Here is a 23,147-nt window from a genome sequence, read left to right as displayed (position 1 = left end):
CCACGTCCTCAGAGATGGTGTCAAAGGTATATATACTCATGTTTGTAGTGTCAGTTCCTTTGAATTAGATAAGAATTGCAGTTACTATACACCTGTGCGAAGGGAGCCTGATTGTGGTCCCAACGAAGTGGTGTATCTGTCTTCAACTGGATGAGAAGGGTCGTAAAGTTTACATCGATCAGGGCAGGGTCGTCTTGTTCGCGGAACTCATGCAATTCCATTCCTTTGCTTTAAGCAAGAGAGCTTACTGGGTGACCTGAGTCCGCTGCATGGTAGTAGCAGGGGCAGCGTGGGCACTGTTGACAGTGGAAGTGTTGTTGGCGTTGGTAGTGGCACCGGCTTCAGCAGCCTTATCGGCACCAATACCACGGTAGTGGGCACCAGAGAGGTCCTCGTAGTCAGAAAACTTGCCGCTCTTGAGATGGAGCGACGAATAGTTGCACCTCCGAAGGGAGAAGAGATGGAAAAGCGTAAACACCGGCTTGGCCAACAGGTCAAGGATACCGTACCAGATCATCTCGGCGTTAGGGCTAATCACATTTCCGCCATCGCACAAACCCCAAGCAATCTGCTCGATTCGACGGCGTGAAGGTTGTTGCAGGCGATAGGAGCAAGGATGGAAGGTGTGAGGAGGGATGAGGATCGCAAGGTGGTTAGTTTTCTGTCTGAAATAACGTCAAAATCGGCGAGCGATGCTTTCGACTCGAATACGGCTGCCACGGGTACTTACAGGGTAGATAAACCAGAGAGTGGTAAGGATGAGGGCAGAGTAGAGATAGGACTTTTTGAAGTCGTCGCCGAGGTGTGAGGCGGACTTGAGACCGGGGCCGTAGATGATCCAGAAGACGTAGAACATGGCAACGCAACCCATGGTGTAGAAACCCCACTTGTAGGTGGACTCGACAAGGGCACCAACGAGACCAGTGATAATCATGACCAAATCGAAGAAGATGGCGATGAAAACAGTGGAGAGGGGAAGGCCGGAAAGGAGGAGGAGCTCAAGGAGAAGGAGGGGGGTGGTGATGGTCCAGTCGATGTAACGAACGTACCAGATCGAACGGGTGGGGCGCATGCCGTTGACCGAGTCAGGGCCGTAGTGGAGAAACCTAACGTTGATCGGGGTGGAACCGAGGTCCGAAGCCATGGAGAAGTAGGCAACGGAGGCGGTAGCAAGAATGGCGGCCGAGAGGTAGTGGAAGGCACGTTCACCCCGCGAGACCTTGAGCGACCAGACCATGGTACCAAGACCACAGGCGGCCATCACGGAGAATACAGCCCAAAGCCAGTCGGAACCAGCGGTGGTGATGTCGATGTCGGCGACCGTGGGGTTGACGCGGAGGGCCTCATTGCCCGCACGCTTGACAAACTCAGTGACAGAGTTCATTTTGAAATCGACTTTGAAGCGGCGAAAGTTGATGTAGGATGGTGAGAAGGAGTATCAGTAGCCCTGGTCGTCACGTTGAGAGAAGGTCGGAGGAAGTGTCCGTGTTGGGAACAGAGGGGCAGATGGTGGAAAGTGCATAACTTATGGACGACATAGCTGCTTCCTTATATGTGGACCTAGACGACACAGGTCCAGGGTCGCAGGTTGCTAGAAGCACTCTCGAGGAACAGAGCGATAGAGCCGGGAGAAATGGGAATGCTGACAGGAATATCAATCACGAACAAGAGGAAGAGTTCAGCTTAGAGGCAGACGGGGCACTGAACCTGTAAGAGGAAACTCAAGATTGCATCACGACGTAATTGCCTATCGCAGAAACTTTGTCCTTTCATCATCCGGCGGATGTTGACAGAGATAGGTAGAAGCATCTCGAAGCGGCTGATACCGTAGTCGTGAAGGTCGATTGAGCCTGATCTAGATGGAAGGGTGGGTCAATTGCCCGGTGTGCATGTGTGACGTGGACCAGCGGTTTCTGTAACGGCAAAAGCGGATGAACGAATGTTTGACCGCAGAATGCGTGATACAATAGGCACCTTACCTGTTCGCAAGGGTCGAAAGGCGGTTCTGCTCAGAATTGACGTAGAGATTCTCAGAGAAGGAGTTGAAGACAAGTAATGTAAGCAGCTTTAGACTGCACTGAATGGTAGGCAATGGAGAGGCTTGATACGTCATTCATCGAAGTGTGAGTCAGGCGAACTATCGACAAGAACAGGGTCTCGGGATCGAGCTGGGGCTTCTTTAGATCGGAACCAAAAAGCAAGGAACGCTCAAGGGCACATTGTCGTTACATTTGCATGTTGGGACAGGATGGTAGTAGGGCAAGAGCAGGCGAGACGAAACACGAAGCAGGATCGGCGAAAATGTTTCAGCAAAGGGTGGCTTGGGAACGAGCGGAATCGTCCCATCGTCATAGCGCTGCAGTTACTGTTGTCCACAAGGGAAACCCTGACGTGAGCCCTTGGGCCCTGAAGGTCTCTCTTAAGCGTTCAGTTGGCCTTTGGTAACCTCCACTCAACCCTTCCTCGACTGTCACCATCGCGACATTTTCCCTGTTGACAATTTTCGGAAATTATTTTTGTTTTGTTAATTTTGCGTTTGCGTTGACTCGAAACGCAGGCGAGTCTCTGTCGATCCACAAAGAGCACACATCTCAGCATCGACCTCCTAACGTTGTTGGACTCTATCAGGGCTGTCTCGTGCAACCCTACCTCAACACCAACTGGGTGTTCACAAAGCGGGTAGCTTCCTGACGCTTCATACTTTCGAGTGTCTCGAACAACACAGGGCTGAGCTTTTGCTATGCTTGTCGGAATGCTGACCCGGCGAGTCACAAATGAGATACGAAACTGCTTAATGGTCATGTTGGACAATGCGAACTTCACTCGTCTGCAAAGCGATTCTGAGATTGAACAAGAAGCTCAAAGACGTCAAGAAACTCAGCATCGCTGACGAGATTCATTGAACGGCGACTAGCAAGGGTAAGGATCGCACAGGGATTCGAGTGACGCCCATGCTTCCCGAATCCGGATGGCAAAAAGTGGCTTGCACGGCAACGATTCCGACGAGATCTTGAGGTTCTCCTTCAAAAGGAGCTGCGGGGATCGAGGCTCTCGCTTCGTTTGGAAGCGAAGAAGAAGCTGCTCAAGATATCGACCAGAAGGAGCGGACTTAATCGATCTGTAGTCATACAGTAGACCTACAACACCTCGCCCTCCCCAAAGATGCAAGGAATGCGCCTCGTGTTGTTTTGACCCTGCATGCAGAGCTGATGGATACTCACATCACTTAGTGTCACGCCTGGGCACTTTCTCGTGCAAATACATGCCGCACGAGAGAGTTCGAATTCCTATCGTTGCTTTGTACGGAAGCTAGTACTTAAACTAGCTTCCCTCTAGATCCTCCTTCCCACCACCACGTTACAACGTGCACATAACCAGCGCATGTAACATTTAGGCTGTTCAATTCGCTTTATCTCCCGGTAGACTCATGGTCAATCTCTTTCGACGTATAGGCTATGCATGACTGCATAAAAACCAGCGCCATTTGCCTCGCAATCATGACGGTACCGATCAAGACGTGCCGCTCAACAGCATTGCGATAAAAGGACGGGGCCATGTGGATGTACGAATCAATGGCATTGAAAGTTGAGACCTCGTGAGCAGAATCCGGCTGCAATCTGGTGTGCACTACATATCTGTTTTTGCTGTGTGGTCATCTCAGCTTTCGGAGAGTTTTGTGTGCGGAGTTGGAAAACGAGTCTTCTGCATCTTACATAGATCTTGTCGAGGCTTACACTTCATTTCTACACGAACCGTTAGAGTCTAGTTCAGCGTCACGAGGAGGCTTTGCTTGTTCTGTTCTTGGCCCGATTCGGATGTCTTCTCGACTGAATGCCACTAAAAGTCTCAGCTAAAGCTGCATAGAGAACCATAAGCGACTGCGGCGTCGATTTCGGTTGCTCAGGGTCGACTTTTCCCCCAGGCTTGCCGGAGTTGGAGGGAAGCAAACCGTTCTTGACGAAGCCAAGGAGCTGACATGGGGGCCAGGTTCTGTTTCTTGGTGGTGGAATTGACCTGCATGTGTACTTACTTGGCTGCTGCTGACCGGCCGACCAACCGAGTCGTTGGCTGCGTGATGGTTCCCGACGATTACAGTCTCGACCTTTCCCTCCAATCTATGCAACTTTCTGACCGCAGGCTACATCGTGGCTTGCCCATGCTCGTCAGCTTAGTCTTGCTTCGTTGTTGCATTTACCTGCGGTTCGACATCGAACGATGTTGCTCGTCATCGAACTCGTGGCCATGCAGGTCGAACCAGGGTACAAGTTGACTGTATGGATGGAGCGTCCGACGCTGAGAGCTGTCAAGTTGGCAAGACAACCAGATATCTCGTGGGTCCTAGCAAAACCTTACCGACGTTGCCAAATGCAGCTCCGACATAAGGATGCTGTGATTCCATACTCCCCGCAAGTCTCCGTAAGCGAGGCTTCGACCAAAATGATGTCGGCCACCTTTACCTAGTCGGGTTAGGAGTGGTGAAGAACAGCCAGCAGTTGCATCACGTGATCAGTAATGAAGGCGTGCGCGTCTAGGCTGGACTCAACAATCGTAAAATTTGTTTCGCTTTGTGAAGAGCGGAGCGGAGAAGCCTCTTGACAACATCTTTCCGCTCCTCCGCTCCTCTCTTCACTACCATCATCTCCACCAAAGCCAGGCCGTACTATTAGCAGCCTGGTTCGTCGATTATTCGCCCTCCCTGTACATCCTCCCTTGCCGCTCGACCGGCCCCTGTTACGGCGGGCCGGGAGCCTCCCTGTCGAGCTTCGAGGACCTCACGGGTCTTTGCCTGCAATTCACTTAGTTTTGTTCGTGTTATATATACAATTTCGGTCTTGTTTCGTGCGATTGAGTCCAGACGGGACGCAACAAAATTATAAGAAATTACAAGTAAATTTAAAAGAAAAGAAAAAAAGGCTCGCGTCAATGCATCGACGTCATTGGTCAAGCTAAAGGTCCAGATGTACATTCCTCACGTAAGCTCTACGCTAGTGTCAGGACCCTTATTTTGATGTTTGGGTTACGAGCTCCACGCGATCGTGCCGTCCATCCGCGCATTTCGCACACATCATTCGACATGCAATCCAAGAAATACATTGTGTTGTGTCGTTTTCGGATCGTACTGAAGCAGGGAAGGCCGCGGCAAGCAGGTCATTCACCCGCGATAACGCTGGCTTTGACGTTGTTCGGCCTCGTTCAGCTCATCATTCCTCAAGGAACATATTTGCTATTCCTGTTTACATAAGCTTATCTCTCGCCCCTGGTAGAAGCCTATCCATCTAGCGTCGAGGCCAGGAGGCGTGATATGTGATATCCGGGTTCCATGATGGCTCTCATGGACCAGGCAGTCGTAAGTCTACATGCAATTGAGCTACTATTTGACGATAACTCGGCTCGTTCTCGGCAGTAATGTGTCCATGTCGGATCAAAAAGTCGAGCAAAACCAACACGCAATTGGCCTTGAATTTGCCCTGTCTCATCTTGTTGTAGATCTCGTCGAGGGTCATCAGTTCAAAGTGATCCACCTCGCCGTCCTTGGGTTGAAGCGTGACGTCTGAAGGTAAGGGAAGGTCGTAGACGTATTCCACCTCAGGCTGCATCCAGCCTTGTTTGGCTGTCTTGTAGCAGTAACTCAAGACGCCGGTTTGCTTGATGTGTTTCTCCACAAGAGTCGACTCCAAATTTGCCTCTTCCTCGCATTCACGCACCATGCTTTCCATCGGTAGATCGCCAGCAACGATTCCGCCTGCAACCGAATTGTCCAGGTACCCAGGCCATGTCGACTTGGTGCTGCTTCGCTGAGGCACCCACACTTTGAGCTCGCCCGTGCCTGGTGAGACCGTGTACGCAGTCAGATGGACACCAAAGGTTGCAAATCCGAAAAGGGCGCAGGCTGAACGCTCCAGCTTAAAGGCAATTGTATTGCGAGAGCCTGGTCGTGGGTTGAGTCCGTAGATTGCGTAAAGCTCATTGCGCCAGCCGTCGAGTGGGTCAGGGAAGATGCTTGCCTCCCGCCATCGTTGTGCTACTGCATTGAGACCGGCTGTCCTTCTTTCCGGGATTGAGAACTCAGGTGTAAAGGTGATGGCTTCGCACACCCGGGTTGCGGTTGTTGGTGGCACGATCTCTCGGTGGTGCATGGCAAAGTGCACTTTGCGAAGCACAGCAGGGGCCCCGGCCTGACGTTGCTTTTCCGAATCTTCCACGCATGCCTTGACCACCTGAGGCGGTAGAAATCCGATCTGGACTCCGTCAAGAACGAAGGGCGTCAAGCTCATGTCTAGCCAAGGCTCGTGATTGTGACATTGATGGACAAGGTCCAACAGCGAGGGCTTCTGTCCTGTCTCGGCTGCCGCATCTAATCGACGTTCGGAGTCCGCAACTTCATTGACCAGCTCAAATTCCTCATTTTCCAGCAGCCCCGAGGAGGTCGCCGAAAAGATTACTTCGTTGTCGGAGGACTGCGTCCTTGCGTTAGAGCCCAGTACCAGATTGGCTATTGAATCGGACATGGCTGCAGCAATGTTCCGGTCGCGGATGCGCTTCAACTCTGAGGAGATGGCAGAAGCTTGCTGGTGGTCGATATCACGGCGTGAGCGACGCTCTCGAGGCTTGCCGGTGGGAGATCGCGAATCGTGCTTTGAGGATCTCAGCGTTGCAGTGCTATCGTCGGGTGACAACAGCCGCGAGGATTGCAAGACAGAGTCCGGCAATTGATGTTGAGACCGTAAATCTGCAAAAGTGTGCTTGGTGTCAGTTGGGTGCTTTGCCGATCCGATTGTGGGCGCAAAGAGCTGGCTTGCAGTGGCTAGAATAGATGAACCTGTGGAGATGTCTGTTCCCGTCGAGGATCAGCAGTCAAGAAGAAATGGCGAAGATCACAACGTAGATTAAAATGTCAGTACTCGGAATACGGAAGACCCAGTGCTCAGACCACGTGGCTTCCGGTTTATTAGAGTCTAACATGTTAGAAAGCATCGAGATATAAGCTACTCACGAGAAGAGTCGAAGTTTCCTCTTTCGCTCTTGTTCTCTGGCGAACGAGGTTCGAGATGTAGCTCCAGCAAGACCCGAACGGCGTCCTCGATCGTATGACTTTTGCTGGCAAGTGTGAAGATCCTTCTCGCCAGCCCGCCATCCAAATCGGAATCGAGACAAAGGTGGTTTTGACAGATGAGCTGCAAGTTGCCAGCTTCCGTGCGAAGAGCGGCTGGCGATGCAGCTTCGACGACTTTCGACAGCGTCGATTGAAGCGTCTCTAGTCCAGTGGCCAGATCTGAAGCGGCCCTCCTAGATCCAACGATCTGTGTGACGAGGGAGATGGTGCGAGCAAGGACACCAAGCACAGCTTCCCGTGCAGCGATCGCTTCAGAACGATCCATCGAGAGTCGAACGAGCGTGCCGGGAAGCCCGTGGGAGCTTAGCAGCTCTGATGACACCCATCTGATGAACGAGTCAGTGTCTTTTTCCCCGCGAAAGTCGCGCGCATCCAGATTGCAGATTAGACGGCAGACCAAGTACAGGCCCGTTGTAGCGTGCGACGCATCCTCCATCTTTCTGATGCCTCTTGTAAGACGTTGCAGCAGGTCGAGTCGCGCTTCGAGTGGCAACGTTCTAATGCTAATGAGGATACGTTCGAGCCAGGCTGTCTCCTGCAACGCAAAATTGCGCTCGAAGAATTCAAAGATTCCATACGTAGTCACGCTGGTGATTGCTTGTTCGAGAGCAGTCATCGAATCAGCAGCTTCTGAGCTCTGTGCTGATGAACCATCAAAGCCTGACGAAGCCACTGCGAAGATTGCGACCTCGACCAGTCGTTGCATCAAGTCCAAGGTAGGATCGCCAACAGACTCGTTTACGGGTAGACTGCTATGGCCACCTCCGCTTGACAAAGCCGCATCAACAGCTGATTGGAGCTGACCCCGCAGAAGCCGTGTGATGCTTGGATCGACTCTGTCAAGAAGCGTCAACGCTCTCTTACGTATGGACGTGTCTGGATCCGCGAGAAACGCCATCAGCTGACCCATGTCCTCTTCGGAAACCTGTAATGGCGACCGGACCGAAGTTTGATCTTCTCGTTCCTCTGAATCTGTAACCTGAGCCCATCCGATCGGCAACAGCGCTTCAAGCAACATGAGAGCCGTGGTCTTGCGGTTCGGATTGGTGCTATGCAGCTGAGACATGATATGCGTCGATGCTGAAGACCACAGGGCGGTAGTTTCTCCATCAGAGGGGCTGGATGAATCTATGCTCTTGCTGTGTAGAGCGCCGATACACATGGCAGCCGAAACGCAAAGTGCGAATGCGGCTGCTTTGCCTTGAGACGCCACATTGTACAAACGCAGGATGGTCTTCGTCAGCTCCACGCTAGTACTTGTGTCGACTGCGGTGGATGACTGCAGCAAATCTCGAAGAGACTTGGTCAACGAAGACAAGCATGCTTCAACGAGCCATGGAGCATATGTTCCGTGATAGTCGTGGTCGGACTGCAATGTTGGCTTTTGCTTGGCAGCCTTACGGGCGCGGATCCCTTCGGTGCGGGTCACCACAGACGGAGCAATCCGCTGCTGCTGAAATTCCGGAAGGTCGAGATGCATCGGTGCCCATCTGCTTGCTTGCAGCGCCTCGACAGCATGGCACGCTGCTTCTGCGTTCGTTATCAAGCCAACAGCGCGAGCGTGATCGATGACTCTTATACATGAGCGAAGCACGGAAGGGTTGGAGTCGACACGACGCTCCATCTCTGACAGAATGAGACCTTGCTGCTCGTCTAGGCCTGAGCCAGGTGAAAAGGCGTACGTCGAGGCGAGAGTAAGGCGGACAATCGTCAGAGCTGCGTCAAGCACCTCGAGCTGGCCTTCTTTGTCAGCGGCATCGGAGGACGAGAAGGATGCGCACGCAAGCATGACGTTGAGCGTCAGAGACCGTATTGAAGAGTCGGAGTGTTTAGTCAGCGCGACTAGCGTGGAGGCCAGAGATGGGAGCACAGCTGGTCCTTGTGGCGTCCCTGCCGCGAGTGACCGCAAAGATGCTGAGGCACGAAACTGAATTCTGAAAGAAGATGCATTGTGACTGGGAATCTTGGTGAGCCGTATGCGTGAGGGAGAGCGTGATAAGGTCGGAGAGCTGGAACGCGAGCTTAATCTGGCAGAGCGCTGACGATCTGAGCGTTCATTGTCCTGTTCAGCCTGCCCGACAGCTGCTGTCAGATTGGCCCTGAATGTGTTGAGAAGGAGGAGGGAAGAAGAATCATCCACGCTTCCTTGCGATATCGAAGATTGCGCGTCCTTGTTGTCCCGAGTCGAAGCTGGATCTGAGTAGCGATGAGACGGAGGGCTACGAGCGATGAATGACGGAGGGCGTGAAGATGTCGATGCGGATGCGGATGCTGAGGTCTGACTCTTGCTATCCAGGTCATCGACCTGGGATTCAAGCAAGTCATTGACCGCTAGCCTGCGATCCGTTTCTGTATGTGTCCGCAAAGGCAAAAGGTATGGTAGAAGCTGATGTGCAAGGAGGAGGCGCTTCCAGTCCGTCGCAAGTCCGAGAAGCTGCAATGCTGGTATCAGCGCAAAGCTGACATCGAGTGTGGCAGGAGATACTGTTAACGTGGTATCCGAAGCAGGGTAGTGCTGGAGACAGTGAAGCAAGGTGAGAAGTGCTGAGGTGAGCTTTGAAACATCGCTCGATAGTGCTCGCGAAGTAAGCTGCTTGCGGAGCTCAGCCACGGTCTCGACTATGACGATGTCTCTTTGCCTTGGAGTGCTCGCATCTTCGAGTGCTTTGGCGAGCTTGAAGTGTTGGCGCGAAGTGCCGCTCTCCAGCAATGTGAATGACTCGCCAGGCTGTGACATGATGCGGATACCGGTATCGTAGCGAGTCCTGTCGGAAGGGGTTGGCAGTCGAGGTGACGGATGATACTTTGAATGCAAAGGTATTCTTTAGGGATGGTGTTGATGTGCACGAGCTACAACAGAAAGCTACATTCAGGGTCCAACTCCGGCTAAGCGGCGTTGCAATGCCTGAAGTTGGGTTTTGAACGTTGACAAGTATGACAAAGCAACAGTAATCGAGCTTTCCACTCATTTTGTCAGGGCTCGGTCAACCAAGCCGAGTATAACGTCTCTTTCGCTCAGCCTGATACCTTCCAATTCGGGGATTCAACCTCACTATCTTCTCGCTCGCTTCTCCTAGTCATCATTTCCATGGACAATCACAATTATAACTCAGCGCGAGAGGCATGCACACCTGGTCTCGCACCCTTTCAGCCCTCATTGTCCAAGCGAAACCAGCAGCAGCATTCCGTCTGCAAAGCTCACCCAGCAGTTGCAGTTTCAGCGCCACTACCCGAAGACAAGCCGTCAAGATGGTGCCCGACACCGAGTTCTCCACTGCTCTCACAAAGCCTCTCGATGCGGTCCAGCAGATCTACAGTGATGCCTCAGACAAGTCATCCGCCAACATCACCAAGCTCGTGGAGACACATTTCCGCCAACTGTTCGCCTCGCCCGATGCGAGGGCTAAGATCCCGACCCTTTCGCCTGGCAACATCGACTCTCTGCTGCCATCATCAAATGGAACTGCTTCATCGTCACACCGTCTGGTGCGCTTCCGCGCTATGATACAGGACACTGGTCTCGGCTCAGAAGTCTTCCTCGCAAAGCATCAACACGAAGGGCGCACCATCACCGGTCTCTTTGGCGGTGAAGCCAGCATTCCATCGTCGAACGACCATTCGGAGCAGACGCAACAAGGTGACTTGAATCACCAAGACTTGGCGGAGAGGACAGTCATGTACGCTGTCTCGGTCCCTGGTCAGTCTGCTTGGGCTGCTGAAGCGCATGGCGAAAAGCCTAAGTCGAGTGTCGAACAGCTTGCAGAGGCAGCCTCAGCGGTATCTATTGAAGAGCCGCAGTCGCCACAAAAAGTTCGTGAAGTGCGCAAGCGTATTCAGAGTGCTGTGCAGAAGGGCAAGGAGATCGGCTCGGCAGGCGAGGAGCCTCGATTGGTAGCCATTTCCAAGCTCCACCCTCCTTCTGCCATTCTTGCTGCCCACAAGCAAGCTGGCCAGCTTCACTTCGGAGAGAACTACGTTCAGGAGATGGTCGACAAGGCCAAGGTCCTCCCTAGAGAGATTCGCTGGCACTTTGTTGGTGGACTGCAAAGCAACAAAGGCAAGCTTTTGGCATCCATTCCCAACCTATACCTCCTCGAAACACTCGATTCCATCAAGGCTGCCAACGTCTTGCAGAAGGCGCTATCCTCGCCAGACGCCGCCAAGCGAGATGAACCACTGCGTGTCTACCTCCAGGTCAACACTAGTGGTGAGGGCGCCAAGAGCGGTCTGCCACCTATCCTTTCTACCGATGCCGAACAGGCCAAGGACAGCGAATTGCTTCAACTGGCCGTTCATGTTATCACAAAATGCCCCAACCTGCGACTCCGAGGCGTTATGACCATTGGTGCAGCTGCTAACAGCTCCAGTGCCAAGGCTGATGAGCCAAAGAGCGTTGACGAGATTGTCTCAGCCAACCCAGACTTCGAGCGTCTTATTTACACCCGAGCCAACTTGGTCAAGCTACTTCGCGAAAACGCCGAAGTCAAAAAGGCGGATCAGGCACACATCAAGGAGGCATACGACGAGCTGGTCGGTGGCACTGATGCGAACGGTGGCCTCGAGCTTAGCATGGGCATGTCGGCCGATATGGATGTCGCAACTATGGCAGGCAGTAACAACGTACGAGTCGGTACCGACTGCTTCGGCCGTCGTCCTGGCACTAGAGAGGAGGCGATGAACGGCATGAAGCGTGAACTGGAAGTGGGTCCCGAGGCCGCTGCCGCCGAGTTGCGAGGTCAGGCATCGTCGCAAACTCATTCGAGCTCAAAGGCGCAAGGCAGCACGAGCTCGTCCAGTTTGCCCCGCGCGTACCTTGCCAAAGCTCCACTTCCGGAAGCGTCGCATGTCGGAGCTCTGGTTAAGCTGTACGACATTGAAGCCGCCGAAAAGTTCAAGACAACGGAACTGGTTGAGGTTGTCGGTATCTTGGACACAGCTGGCCTTCCGCACGCCGAGTGGCAGGAGACTGGCGCGGCTGGTGAATCGTCCTCGGAACCAGCACAGGTCCCTTGCGTTCACACCGTCTATGCCTCCTCTGCTGAGCTCGACTCATTGGGACCTGAGGAGTCCGCCGGTGCAGCTTCGAGCTCAAACACGCTCTCTCAGGCAGCAGAGCGCAATGCCTTGATCCACTACTTGGCCGGTGCTCTGGGCGGTGACAGCGTGGCAGCTGAGCTCGTCTTGCTTGCGACGATCGCTCGCATCCACGTTCGTCGTGCAAATTTGTGCCTCGGTGCTCTTACGCTCAACGTCTCCAACTTTGCTGCTCCATCTTCGGCCTCAGCACAGACGCAGCTGTCGCGTCGCCTTGAGCTGCTGCTGCCGGCTGTAGTGGACGTGTCGATGGACCTTGCTACACTCAATGACGACCGTAAGCCACTGTACCCCAGGAGTGCAGGCGAATGTACTGGGCTCGAAGCGGGCCGACTGCAGTTGGTTCACGGAACCACAGTGGTGGTCAACGAAGGAACCATGGGCGAGGGTCAACTCAAGGACACAGGGATCCGCAACATCAAGGCGCTCTCTTCAGTGCTTGAGTCTCACAAGCTTCCATATGCTTTCCCTTACTCGGAGTTCGAGTTCGACACGGATCTCAACGCTGTCATTCTCAGCCAAGGGAAGAGCTTCCTGCCATTTGACATTCAGTGTCCTCTCCAGCCTGCCGAGGGTCACACCGATTTGTACTCAACCTCGCTGCCTCAGGTCGATGAGGGCCGCTTGAGGGCTTGGAGGAAGGCCTTGCTGCACGTTAGGAGTTTTGCGACTGCCAAGGCATTTGAGATTCCTGAAAGCGTCAGCGAGCATATTCAGAAAGAGTTTGTGGCCGAAAGGAAGAAGGGACAGGAAGAAGCCACGGACTCGCATGGCAGAAATGCTGAAGGTGCACTTGGACAGGAGGATCTGCTGCGAAGAATGGCGATTGTTCGCTTGCTCGCCTTGTCACACGGAGAGAAGAGTTTGACTAAGGAGATGTGGAACAAGGCAGTGGAGCTGGACAAGCTGTTGTCTCAGCGGCAGCAACAACGTCAGCCGTCAGCTGCATCTTCTGCTGGTGCTCCCGGTGTTTCGCGTTGAGAAGTGTCACTTGCGTCACAGATGTTGCCGTCTTTCAAAAATTGAATTCCCTTCGCAAGATGTGGGAACAGCCGTTGAAGTCGTGTGCGTACGCTGTGACTGTGTTGTGAGTTAGTGCGTTGAGAGGCTAGAATACATTATTGTGGCGAGGATGAGTTGAACTTGGCGTTGGAAAAGTCGATGTTGGGGTTGGCGGCAGCAAGCTTTGCGAGCATCTCTTGCTGCTGAAGCTGATCTGACGTGGGCTTGTTCATGGCCTTTTGACGGTTGTCGAACATCATCTTTTCGACCATAGCTCTGCAATCATCAAGCGGAGACAAAGATGCGATGGTCAACTTACTTGAACTGCTAGATAGGGAATGAAAGTGGGCTGGGTGACTTACCTTGTCTCAGAATCCAGATCACTGAGCTTGGAGTTTTCGGGAACGATCTTGGTGGTGTCGATCTTGGGGTGGTGAGTTACGACGTTGGGCCACCACTCATTCTTGTTCATCTTCTCGAGGTGGATCTCGATAAGGTTACCATCTTCGATGGTCCATGTGCTGTCTTCCTCCTTGATATGCTTAGCGAGCTCGCCTTCGAGGATGGCATCCTTGCCCTTGAGTGCGACCTTGATATTGCGCTTCTTGAGCTCTACGACGAGATCGCGACCCTTCGTGCCTTGAGGGACGGGGACCGAGATTTCGACTGCATCGAGCTGCTGCTTCCAAGTGTATGGGAGTGCTGCTTGCTCAGCGGCTTCCCGAGCTCTTTCAGCTTCGTCGTGCTGCTTCTGCTGTTCAGGTGTGAGCGCTTCGTACTCTTCTGGAGTCATTGTGTGCGTGAGTCTGACCTGATACGGATGGTGAAAGGAAGAATGGCTTCGAGATGATCTTCGAAGTTGGAAGGAAATCGGAAAACTCCACCTCAACTTTTTTGAGCTTTCACGCAAGAGTGTTAGAGCTTCACAGAATTGAGCTTTCAGACATTTTCGGCTATCAAGGGCGAAAGGGAGGAATCGGAAAACTCCAGGCACTTACTTGGCCCTCAACTTCCCGATGTTCTGAGGCAGCAGTCTCTCACGCACGGACGGCCGAGAAGCGGCAGCAGAGCGCAGCTTTGAGGTCGGGGAGATGCCGGTCTGCTGCTGTTTGAGCTGACTTGAATGCATTCACACTGTCACACCCTGAGGCCACTCCCCGCAATATTGCTTTGCTCACTTTGCTTGCTCGCTGATCTCCGGTCCGATATGTCCACAGTGAGCTACTTGCCGAAGCTGAGTGACCGTGCATCCTTTTTCCCAGCATCATTTGTCCCTTCCTTCCGTTCTTCCGTTCTTCCGTTCTTCCGTCCGTCCTTCCGTCCCTTCTTCCTCCCTTCCTCACTCCCGAGTGCTGACCCGATACAAACCAGACAAACGGCTAACGCACTTCAGTGCCGACTGAGCACCCAGTGCTCGCAACCAAGAACGTCGTAACCGTAGAGCTGTCGGGTCGCTTCTGATACCTTTCGGCCCTTTGCTGTGATCACAGTTCGATCGATCAACGCCACAATCTTTGCCTCTTCTTACATCAAGACTTCTCGGGCCTTCCAAACTGATAGCCACACCAAATTCTCTTCGAATCCCCCGACACTTTCGGTATACGATGTCGCAACAACCTGTCAACATCCCTGGCGTCGCCGTAGCGGACGCTGCCAACACAGCCGGTCAAAGCGCCATCGACATCGACAGCGGCGGATCCTCACCCGTCATGCCCCACAACTACATTCACCACCGCCACCTCAGCGGTGGTCCCGGTGTCGGACCAGGTACCGCTTCTCCAGGTAGATACAGCGCTACACAAGCTCAACAGCTCGCGCAAAGAATGACACAACAAGAGCAAGCTCAAAAGGATGCTGCTGCTGCTGCTGCTGCTGCTGCTTCTGGTCAGCAGTCTGCTCGCGATCTTTCACGCTCTGCATCCGTCAAATCAGGCACCCGAAAGCTTTCCGGAAGCACTCCTGGCTTCTCGTCAGCATCGCCGAGACCCTTTTCTCAGTCTGGCCACGGTCATTCTAGACCCGCTCCCTTCCCGCAAGCATCGCAGAGGGAGGCTTTCGATGCAGCTGTTGCTGGTTCTAATCTCGCTTCCTCTTCGGATGGTCTTCAAGCGTTGCTGCGTGACCATCCCGAGTTGGTCTCGAGCAGCTTGGCCGCTGCCGCTGGTCCCAATTTGGCGATGACGGGTACCTTCAGCACTCGATCTGGCAGTCACGCTGGTAGCAAGTCCAACAGTGTTCCTGGTACCCCGTACGAAGGTGTCGACAATGTCAATAATGCAGGCCCTGTCTTGCCTATTGGCGGATCTCTCTCCAACTCTTTCCACCAATCACAAACCCAAGCGCAACAACATCAGCAGCAGAACCCGCACCCACACCATAACCTCGGTCTTACCTCTCCGACAAGCCACAGTCATTACGACGACGGCCGCGGCCGCATCCTCAAGGATGCACCCCAAGTTGGCGAAGGAGGACCTTCCTCCAGCGGTCAGAGCGGACTCGGCACTGCGCTTGGTCTCGGTCACGGCATCCGAACAGGTGTTTCTACTCCTAACCTCGGTGCTGCTGGTGCGAGACCAGATTATTCGGGCGCCAAGATCGTCGTCTGCACCGTCGGTCTTCCCGCACGAGGCAAAAGTTACGTCGCCAATCGAGTGCTCAAGTATCTCCGCTGGCTCGAGTACGATGTCAAAGTTTTCAACGTCGGTCAGCTTCGTCGTGCTCTTGCACGTGTCAAATACAACACCTCTGGTGTCAAAGAAGACCACACAGCTTCTTTCTTCGACCCTTCTAATCCTTCGGCCTACAAGCTTCGATCGCAGATGGCAGAAGAGTGTCTCGAACAGCTCATTGGCTGGCTTAAGCGTGGTGGTAACGTCGGTATTCACGATGCGACCAACTCTACCAGTGCTCGTCGAAAGGAAATTGCGGATCGCATCGCAAAGGAACCCGATCTCAAGCTTGTTTTCCTCGAATCGATCTGCACTGACCCCAAGGTGATTGATGCCAACATCGCAGTCAAAGTCAGTAGCGGTGATCCCGATTATGCCGGTATGACGCCTGAAGCGGCTAAAGCCGACTTCTTGGCCCGTATCAAACACTATGAAGACACCTACGAACCAGTAAACCACGACGGATCCGAATCGCACTACAGCTACGTCAAAGTCACTGACGTTGGTAAATCCGTTACTATCAACCGTATCCAAGGTTATCTCGAATCTCGTATCGCTTTCTACCTCATGAATCTCCACTTAACACCACGAAACATCTTCTTCTCACGTCACGGAGAGTCGCAGTACAACGTCGAGGGCAAAATCGGTGGAGATTCCGATCTCTCCCCTCGTGGTTGGATGTATGCTAAAGCTCTCCCACAGCTCATCAAGGACAATATTGGCGACGCACCTCTTACCGTTTGGCACAGTACTCTCAAACGAACTGGTCAAACCGCCTCGGAACTCCCTTACCCCAAACTAGCTTGGAAGTCACTGGACGAACTAGACGCAGGAGTATGCGACGCAATGACCTACGAAGAGATCGAGAAATACTACCCTGAAGATTACGCAAACAGAGACGATGATAAGTTCAACTACCGTTATCGTGGAGGAGAGTCTTATCGAGATGTTGTTGTTCGATTGGAACCGATTATTATGGAGCTGGAAAGACAGGAGAATATCTTGATTATTGGTCATCAGGCTATTATTCGTTGTCTATATGCTTATTTCCATGCGTTGTCGCAGGAGGATTTGCCGTATATTAAGATTCCGTTGCACACGGTGATTCAGTTGACACCGAAAGCGTACGGATGTGACGAGAAGAGGTTCCAGTTGCCGATTGAAGCCGTGGATACTCATAGATCGAAACCATTGAGGTCGGAGTTGAGCGATGATCATCCGCCTACCCCGCCACTGGATCCGTTAGAAGAGGCGGCTACTAGTACCCCTCCTAGTCAGCTTAAGCCTGGGCAGGTCTAGTTGAAGCTGCAGTGTTCGATAAACCACTGCTCTGTATTCCCCGATCACACACAAACACTTTGTTCTCTCATGCAATTGTCACAGCCACACCTCAGTTTCAGTCCAGAGTGAGGATACGATCTCGTGACTTTCTATTTCTGTTTCTGTTCCAAGTGAGATAATCCCGTCTGGACTCAATCGCACGAAACAAAACCGAAATTGTATATACCTAACACGAACAAAACCGAAATTGTATATACCTAACACGAACAAAACTAAGTGGATTGCAGGCAAAGACCCGTGAAGTCCTCGAAGCTCGACAAGGAGGCTCCCGGCCCGCCGTAACAGGGGCCGGTCGAGCGGCAAGGGAGGATGTACAGGGAGGGCGAATAATCGACGAACCAGGCTGCTAATAGTACGGCCTGGCTTTGGTGGAGAAGATGGTAGTGAAGAGAGGAGTGGAGAAGCGAAATGATGTTGTCAAGAGCGGAGCAGAGAAGCGGAACAATTCGATTGTTGAGTCCACCAGACGCGCACGCCTTCATGACTGATCACGTGATTCAGGCAGCAGATCAAGGCTGTCGAAGGGTGAATGTAGGGGCAGCAACAGAGAATTTAGGTGCTGCTGCTGCAGTTGGTGGCTTTGGCGGCAGTCCATGCTGGGGGGTATTGGTGTTCTCGCCGTTGTTGCCGTCAGATGGTTTGCGACCGTCACCATTGTTGCTGTTCTGCTGACCCTTGCCTTTGCCTCCAGCGCTCTTCTCGGCTGCTTTTGGCGATGCCTTGTTCCCACCTTCCGCTCCGTTGTTGGCTTTGGGTCGCTGCTGCTTGCCTGCGTTCTTGCCAGCAGAACTATCAGCCTCAGTTGCTGCACCGTTGGCTTGCTTGCCACTGCCTTTGGCAGCCGCACCGCCTTTCTTGTTTCCGCCTCCATTCTGCGCTTTGCCCCTAGCTGCCGCGTTCTGTGCTCCATTTGCACTTCCCGGTTCTGTTGAACCAGAAGCCTGTTGCTGCTGCTTGTTACCGCCCGCCTTCTTCTGCTGCGACTTGCCCTTTCCGCCACCAGCCGCACCGGTAGCACCGCCTTTGCTGCCCTTGTTATTTTGCTTCTGAATCCGCTTCGACTCCTCGGCAAACCATTTCTCAAACTCTTCAGCTTGCTTCTGCTCTTCTTTTCGTCGCTCCTCTGCTTTGCGTTCCTCCTCTTGAATATCGAGAAAGCTGCGTCGAGAAGCAGCTGCTTGACGAATCGTCTCTTGCTCGGCTTCGATCGCCAATCTCTGTTGCTCTTGGATCTGAGCAAATGTCAGCTGGGCTGGTGAAGCAGGCGTCGTCGCGCATGCAGAGCGCGTTGCTTCCAAGGATGGTCGCGTGGCGCTGGCAGCGTCAGCGCCAGCACCAGCTAGGGAGCGTTGCAGGTTCGAGGATGGCCCTCTTTGGACCTCTGGCCGCGCCGCCCTCAGCTCAGAGAGGGTTGATGCAGTCGACGGTGAAGTACCAAAAGCGCTCGGTTTCGGAGCCACGGAAGGTGTGGACCAGGCCGAATCGTTGCTGCTTAGCCGCTTGGTCATGCTCTTAGATCCCATTCGCATCGGTGTGTACGTGGGGCCCAAGCTTTCGGCTGGCAAAGGGCTGGCTCGGGAGACCGAGGCGCGAGGATCTTGATTGCCTGAGCCAGGTTGCAGTGCAGCAGCCGAGGGACGTCGACCATTTAGTGGTGATGATACCGGCGGAGTGCCTTCCTGAGACGAAAAGAGAGCCATGGCTGTCGTGGCAGCTGCTTTCAAGCTCCATGGTGAGGTGGCGGCGGCTTTGTCGGATGGAGATGTCCCGATAGCGCCTGCCACCTTCCAAGGCGATGAAACGCTTCCACTGCGCGTCTGGGCTGGAGCAGGTGGAGCTGCAGGGGCAGCAGCGGCGGCGGCGAGGCCGGCTTCCTGTTGCTGGCGCTTGCGTTCCTTCTGCGATAGCCTTGTGTTTGCAATACTGATCGGAGAAAGCTCGAAGCCTGGTGTGGCTGACTTCTGTACCGGCGTCGATGTGCCTGATCCACTGGGCGTGGACGCATTCGAGATGTGGGCGAATGCGGACTGTTGCTGCTGCTGACGTTGCTGCTCTCTAGCCATGATGCTGCGCAAGTCGCTGGGCGCGTCTGCGGGACGAGCCGCAGGCGAACCAGTGGGTTCGGCAACCGCTTTCTTCCTCTCAGCCTCGACAGTCCTGGACTTCCAAGGACGTGATGGTGTGCCTTTGTCCGCCGTTTCATCAAGACTGAGATGTGAAACCTGCGGGAGTGTGGCCCACGGTGAACCTTGAGCGCGAGCGATCGATTCTTTGCGTGGCGTCGCGGGCTCCTCTTCGTCCATGGCAAAGACTTCAAAGGCTTCTTCGGCTGTCGACCGCTGCAAAATGCTTGCTCCGACAGGTCGAAGCGCATCAGGGCTGGCAGGTGACGAGATACCGAAACGACTCGCAGATCGACGACGGTCCGAGTCTTGGGCAAGCAGAGACGGCGACTTGATGCCAGCGACGCCCCTTCCCTTCTTGGCGCGAACCTTGTCAGCGATGAGATGCAAGCTCGGTGGTGGAATGTCCAGATCTTCGTAGAACTCTCGATGTTTCTCGACCAAAGCTGCAACGCGATCTTCTGCGAAACTGCGGTGTAGCTTTTCGTCCTGCTTATGACGAACGTAGACAGTAAGCGCCCGAAGCATGCCATAGTCGAGCTCGTTGAGTCGACCTCCTTCCAACAGTGTCTCCATACTCTTCGTGCAGTAGTCCATCGTGATGTCTTTGAGCTGATCAGCCTTATAGAAGTCGGCCTCGGTCATGACTGCGCCGACAGTGTGAGCAAGGATGCGCTTGCGAAGCAACGAGCTGACGATCAGCTTGAGCTTGTCGAGCAACAACTCGTTGGCAGCTGCCATGACCTCAACGAGGAAATCCATGTACTGCTCCAGGGAGCGCTCGGCGTCACATCCAGTGAAGAGCGTCTCGCCGTTATCAGTGTAGAGGTGCATCAGCACGATACGAGCTACCTCCCACCTCAAATGACTCATGTCGAGAGTGATGACGTTGCGACTGTCCCAACGACTTACTGTCCAATGAGGCTGGAACAGCGCTGTAAAGAACGGCGATCTTTGGAGAATCACCGAGTGGGCTGGGACTGTGCGATCTTTGAATCGAAGCAGGACATCGTTGAAGCTTTTGGTCTCTTGAGACTCGGTGACATCAACGTCGACGTACGAGGTGAAGAGATCTAGCATGTTCTGACGAAGCGTAGATTCTGGTTGTCGCGGCAAGCTGGCTTTGATGCTGGCTGCAAGCGCGGAAAGTCCCAATCGCTCGGCGATGGTGCGCACCTCTTCTTGAACGCGTGTTCGGTCGATCTTAGCTGACTTGAGCTCCTTGTCAATGACAAGACCGACACTAGGAACCCAGATGGGTGGCAGATCGTCCGAGTAGACGTAATGCAGGAGGAAGAGCGCTGATACAAGCGTACAATTGGACAGTGTCACAACGGAAACACGCTTGGTACTGCTGGCCGTGGCAACCTTGACACCTGCAGGCAGCTGGTCCTTGGCGCTGGAGTCCTGCAAAGCCTTTTGCAGCGAAGGTATGCGAGCACCGAGAACGATCTTGTGGACAGGCAAGTAGTGTCCATCGGCGATGAGGAACGCATCACATCCGAAGGGCGGCACGAGATTGTACGGCCCGTAGAAAGCCTGCCGCCTCCCAATCGTTGCGGCATTCTTTCCTTGGTCAATAGGAGCTTCGGCTGTGGAGACAGCCTCAACGCCGCCGAAATCAGGTCCAGAGATGATCCGACCTGCAGTCCAACGCTTGGCAGCCTCCATGATGAGCAGGGCCATTCTAACGTACTTGCCCGCATCTGGCCTGCTTTCATTTGGATCGTCATCGACGTGCTCGTCATCCGAGTCGCTGTCGGCGCCTGCTTCGCTGCGAATCTCAGATATCTCGACGACCTTGGATGTGATTCCCTTCTCCTTCTCTGCGTTGCTGGTCAGGGTCTGCACCTTGAGATGCGGAAGCAGATCCCGAAGCGCTTCTTCGATTGTTCTGCCTTTGACGCGCACGTCTGGCAAGCTTGGATTGGCTTTGATGGCGGCCAACGCACCGCTTTCGCTGGTTGCGACTTTGACAACTCTTTGCAAGTACGGAATCTGCTGGAACTTGAAGTTCTTTCCTCCACCGCCTTTGCCTCCTGTGTCACTTCGACGCGGACGGACGAAGCAATGACCGCTTTCTGTACATAGGATGACGGAACCATCGGCTCCAATGGCAACGTCACGAACAGCTGTGAACTTCTTGCGAACGGACCAGAGTAGCTGAGGCTTTGGTGCAAGTTGCGCTGCTGACGACTTGGCCGCAGATGCGCTGGTAGGAGCTCGAGCTGGTGTACCAGTGTTGCCGTACTCGGAAGGGTGCTCAAGGTTGAAGGTGAAGAGATCACCCATGTCGCTCAGAGCAGAGAAGGTGTTTCCGCTGCTCGAGAGCTTGGAGATGAGGGTTTTTGGCTGCACCTGCCTTGGTCTGAAGACAGAGATGCTGCTTGAGAAGCGCGCCAAGGGGAAGTTGATACGGAAGTGGGTGTCATTGTGCCACACGTATACGTCGCCACCCTCCATCAGACAGGCTGTACCAAAGTCGGAAGCGGCAATTTGCTGAATGCCCGCACCTGCGGCAAGCGCTGTGACTTTACGAGGCTGTACCTGAACAGCTGTTCCGCTCCTGAGGTAACCAAGCTGACCGGTATTTGTGCCCCACGTGTAGAGACCTTCAGACGTGAAGACGGCTGAATGAAGCTTGCTGCATGCGGCACCGAGAACGACCTCTTTCTTGAGCGCACCGAGAATTCGTCTGGGCGAGATTTGGATATCGAGCTCGACATTCTGCGGTGCGGTCTGGCCAAAGGTAACACCTGCACCGCCACCGAGCTTGCCTGTGGTAGAACCGACAGTGCCAAGACCTTGCTCTATTGTATACCCAAGCTGTGAGAAGCGGTTGAGACCAAAGGAATAGACAGCGCCCGCATCCGTGATGATGAGTGTATGATCCTGAGCCACGGCAACGACACGAGCAGTCTCGTTGAAGTCCTTGAGGGGTTCAAACGAGGTTTGCGTCTGTGGCGATCTGCCCAAACGTCCACTTCCACCGAGACCACAGACCCACACGTTGGAGAGCTTTTCGTCTGTCAGTACGACGGTATGTAGACGGCCCATGGCCACATCCTTGATGCCAATACGATCAAACTTTTTTCCTGCTGGAAGTGACGCCCTGAAAGTATCTTGTGTAGACTGCGATCCCATGTTGCCATTCGCTTCTCCGCGACGAAGTGTGATCTTGTCCGGGAATTGACGGTCATCTCCATCACCGAGTCCGAGGTTGTAGTTGCGATTCGATCCCCATGTGAAGAGCTGTGTGAGGGTGCGTGAGTGATGTTGGCGGGTTGGCTCAAACGATAGAGCATCTGCTGGTGGATTTGTGCCGGCTACGGTGGAGTTGTACAGGTCGAAGGCGGTGAGTGCCTCAAAGTCCTTTACCCGCAAATCGAGATCGGGTCTACGGAGCAGAATGATGGCGGTTTGCAAGTTGGCGAGGTAAAGAGCACGATGAAGTGCGGTATATCCACTCTCGCCATCTTGAAGATTGACGTTGACACTCGGATGAGATAGCAATGCATTCAGATAGCTGACGCTCCATGGCTCGCTGCTCGAGGCGATGTGGTGGAGTACAGTACGGCCGAGATGATCGCGACGATTGACTTCCGAGGGGGGACATGGTCCTGTCTGTTCCTTGTAGCTGTGACTGTGAGGAGACTTGGAGAAGGCGGCTGGGCCAGCACCATAGGAACCATTTCCGTTCAGCTGGGTGGCGTTGGACTTGTCGGCCGGGCTGCCTTTGAGTACGGCGCGAAATCTTTGTAGATCGCGCACATGCCAACAATCTAGTAGTGTAGGAGCGACCAT

General features: G+C 53.8%; 6 protein-coding genes across 6 annotated transcripts; 2 read left to right on the top strand and 4 right to left on the bottom strand.

Annotated features, from left to right (window-relative positions):
- Positions 1 to 244: 244 nt before the first annotated feature.
- On the bottom strand, positions 245 to 1,384 carry UHO2_03275 (uncharacterized protein; the record flags this gene model as incomplete). The annotated part of the gene is made up of 2 exons (XM_041558190.1): positions 245 to 571; positions 731 to 1,384. 2 exons carry the CDS (start codon positions 1,382 to 1,384, stop codon positions 245 to 247), a joined length of 981 nt encoding a protein of 326 aa, XP_041414124.1.
- A 3,946-nt stretch (positions 1,385 to 5,330) lies between these two features.
- UHO2_03274 (uncharacterized protein) lies at positions 5,331 to 9,851 on the bottom strand (the record flags this gene model as incomplete). The annotated part of the gene is made up of 2 exons (XM_041558189.1): positions 5,331 to 6,832; positions 6,995 to 9,851. 2 exons carry the CDS (start codon positions 9,849 to 9,851, stop codon positions 5,331 to 5,333), a joined length of 4,359 nt encoding a protein of 1,452 aa, XP_041414123.1.
- A 512-nt stretch (positions 9,852 to 10,363) lies between these two features.
- Positions 10,364 to 13,189, top strand: UHO2_03273 (uncharacterized protein; the record flags this gene model as incomplete). The annotated part of the gene is made up of 1 exon (XM_041558188.1): positions 10,364 to 13,189. The coding sequence occupies one exon, from the start codon at positions 10,364 to 10,366 to the stop codon at positions 13,187 to 13,189; it is 2,826 nt and encodes a 941-aa protein (XP_041414122.1).
- Positions 13,190 to 13,326: 137 nt separating this feature from the next.
- UHO2_03272 (putative nudC protein) lies at positions 13,327 to 14,003 on the bottom strand (the record flags this gene model as incomplete). Its single annotated transcript, XM_041558187.1, has 2 exons — positions 13,327 to 13,486; positions 13,573 to 14,003. The coding sequence occupies 2 exons, from the start codon at positions 14,001 to 14,003 to the stop codon at positions 13,327 to 13,329; spliced, it is 591 nt and encodes a 196-aa protein (XP_041414121.1).
- An 811-nt stretch (positions 14,004 to 14,814) lies between these two features.
- UHO2_03271 (putative FBP26 - fructose-2,6-bisphosphatase) lies at positions 14,815 to 17,178 on the top strand (the record flags this gene model as incomplete). The annotated part of the gene is made up of 1 exon (XM_041558186.1): positions 14,815 to 17,178. The coding sequence occupies one exon, from the start codon at positions 14,815 to 14,817 to the stop codon at positions 17,176 to 17,178; it is 2,364 nt and encodes a 787-aa protein (XP_041414120.1).
- A 551-nt stretch (positions 17,179 to 17,729) lies between these two features.
- UHO2_03270 (uncharacterized protein) lies at positions 17,730 to 23,147 on the bottom strand (the record flags this gene model as incomplete). Its single annotated transcript, XM_041558185.1, has 1 exon — positions 17,730 to 23,147. The coding sequence occupies one exon, from the start codon at positions 23,145 to 23,147 to the stop codon at positions 17,730 to 17,732; it is 5,418 nt and encodes a 1,805-aa protein (XP_041414119.1).

This window comes from Ustilago hordei (assembly GCF_900519145.1).
Source record: "Ustilago hordei strain Uho2 genome assembly, contig: UHO2_contig_05, whole genome shotgun sequence".
In the NCBI taxonomy this organism is placed as follows: domain Eukaryota; kingdom Fungi; phylum Basidiomycota; class Ustilaginomycetes; order Ustilaginales; family Ustilaginaceae; genus Ustilago; species Ustilago hordei.
This window is presented reverse-complemented; position numbering and strand designations above follow the sequence as displayed.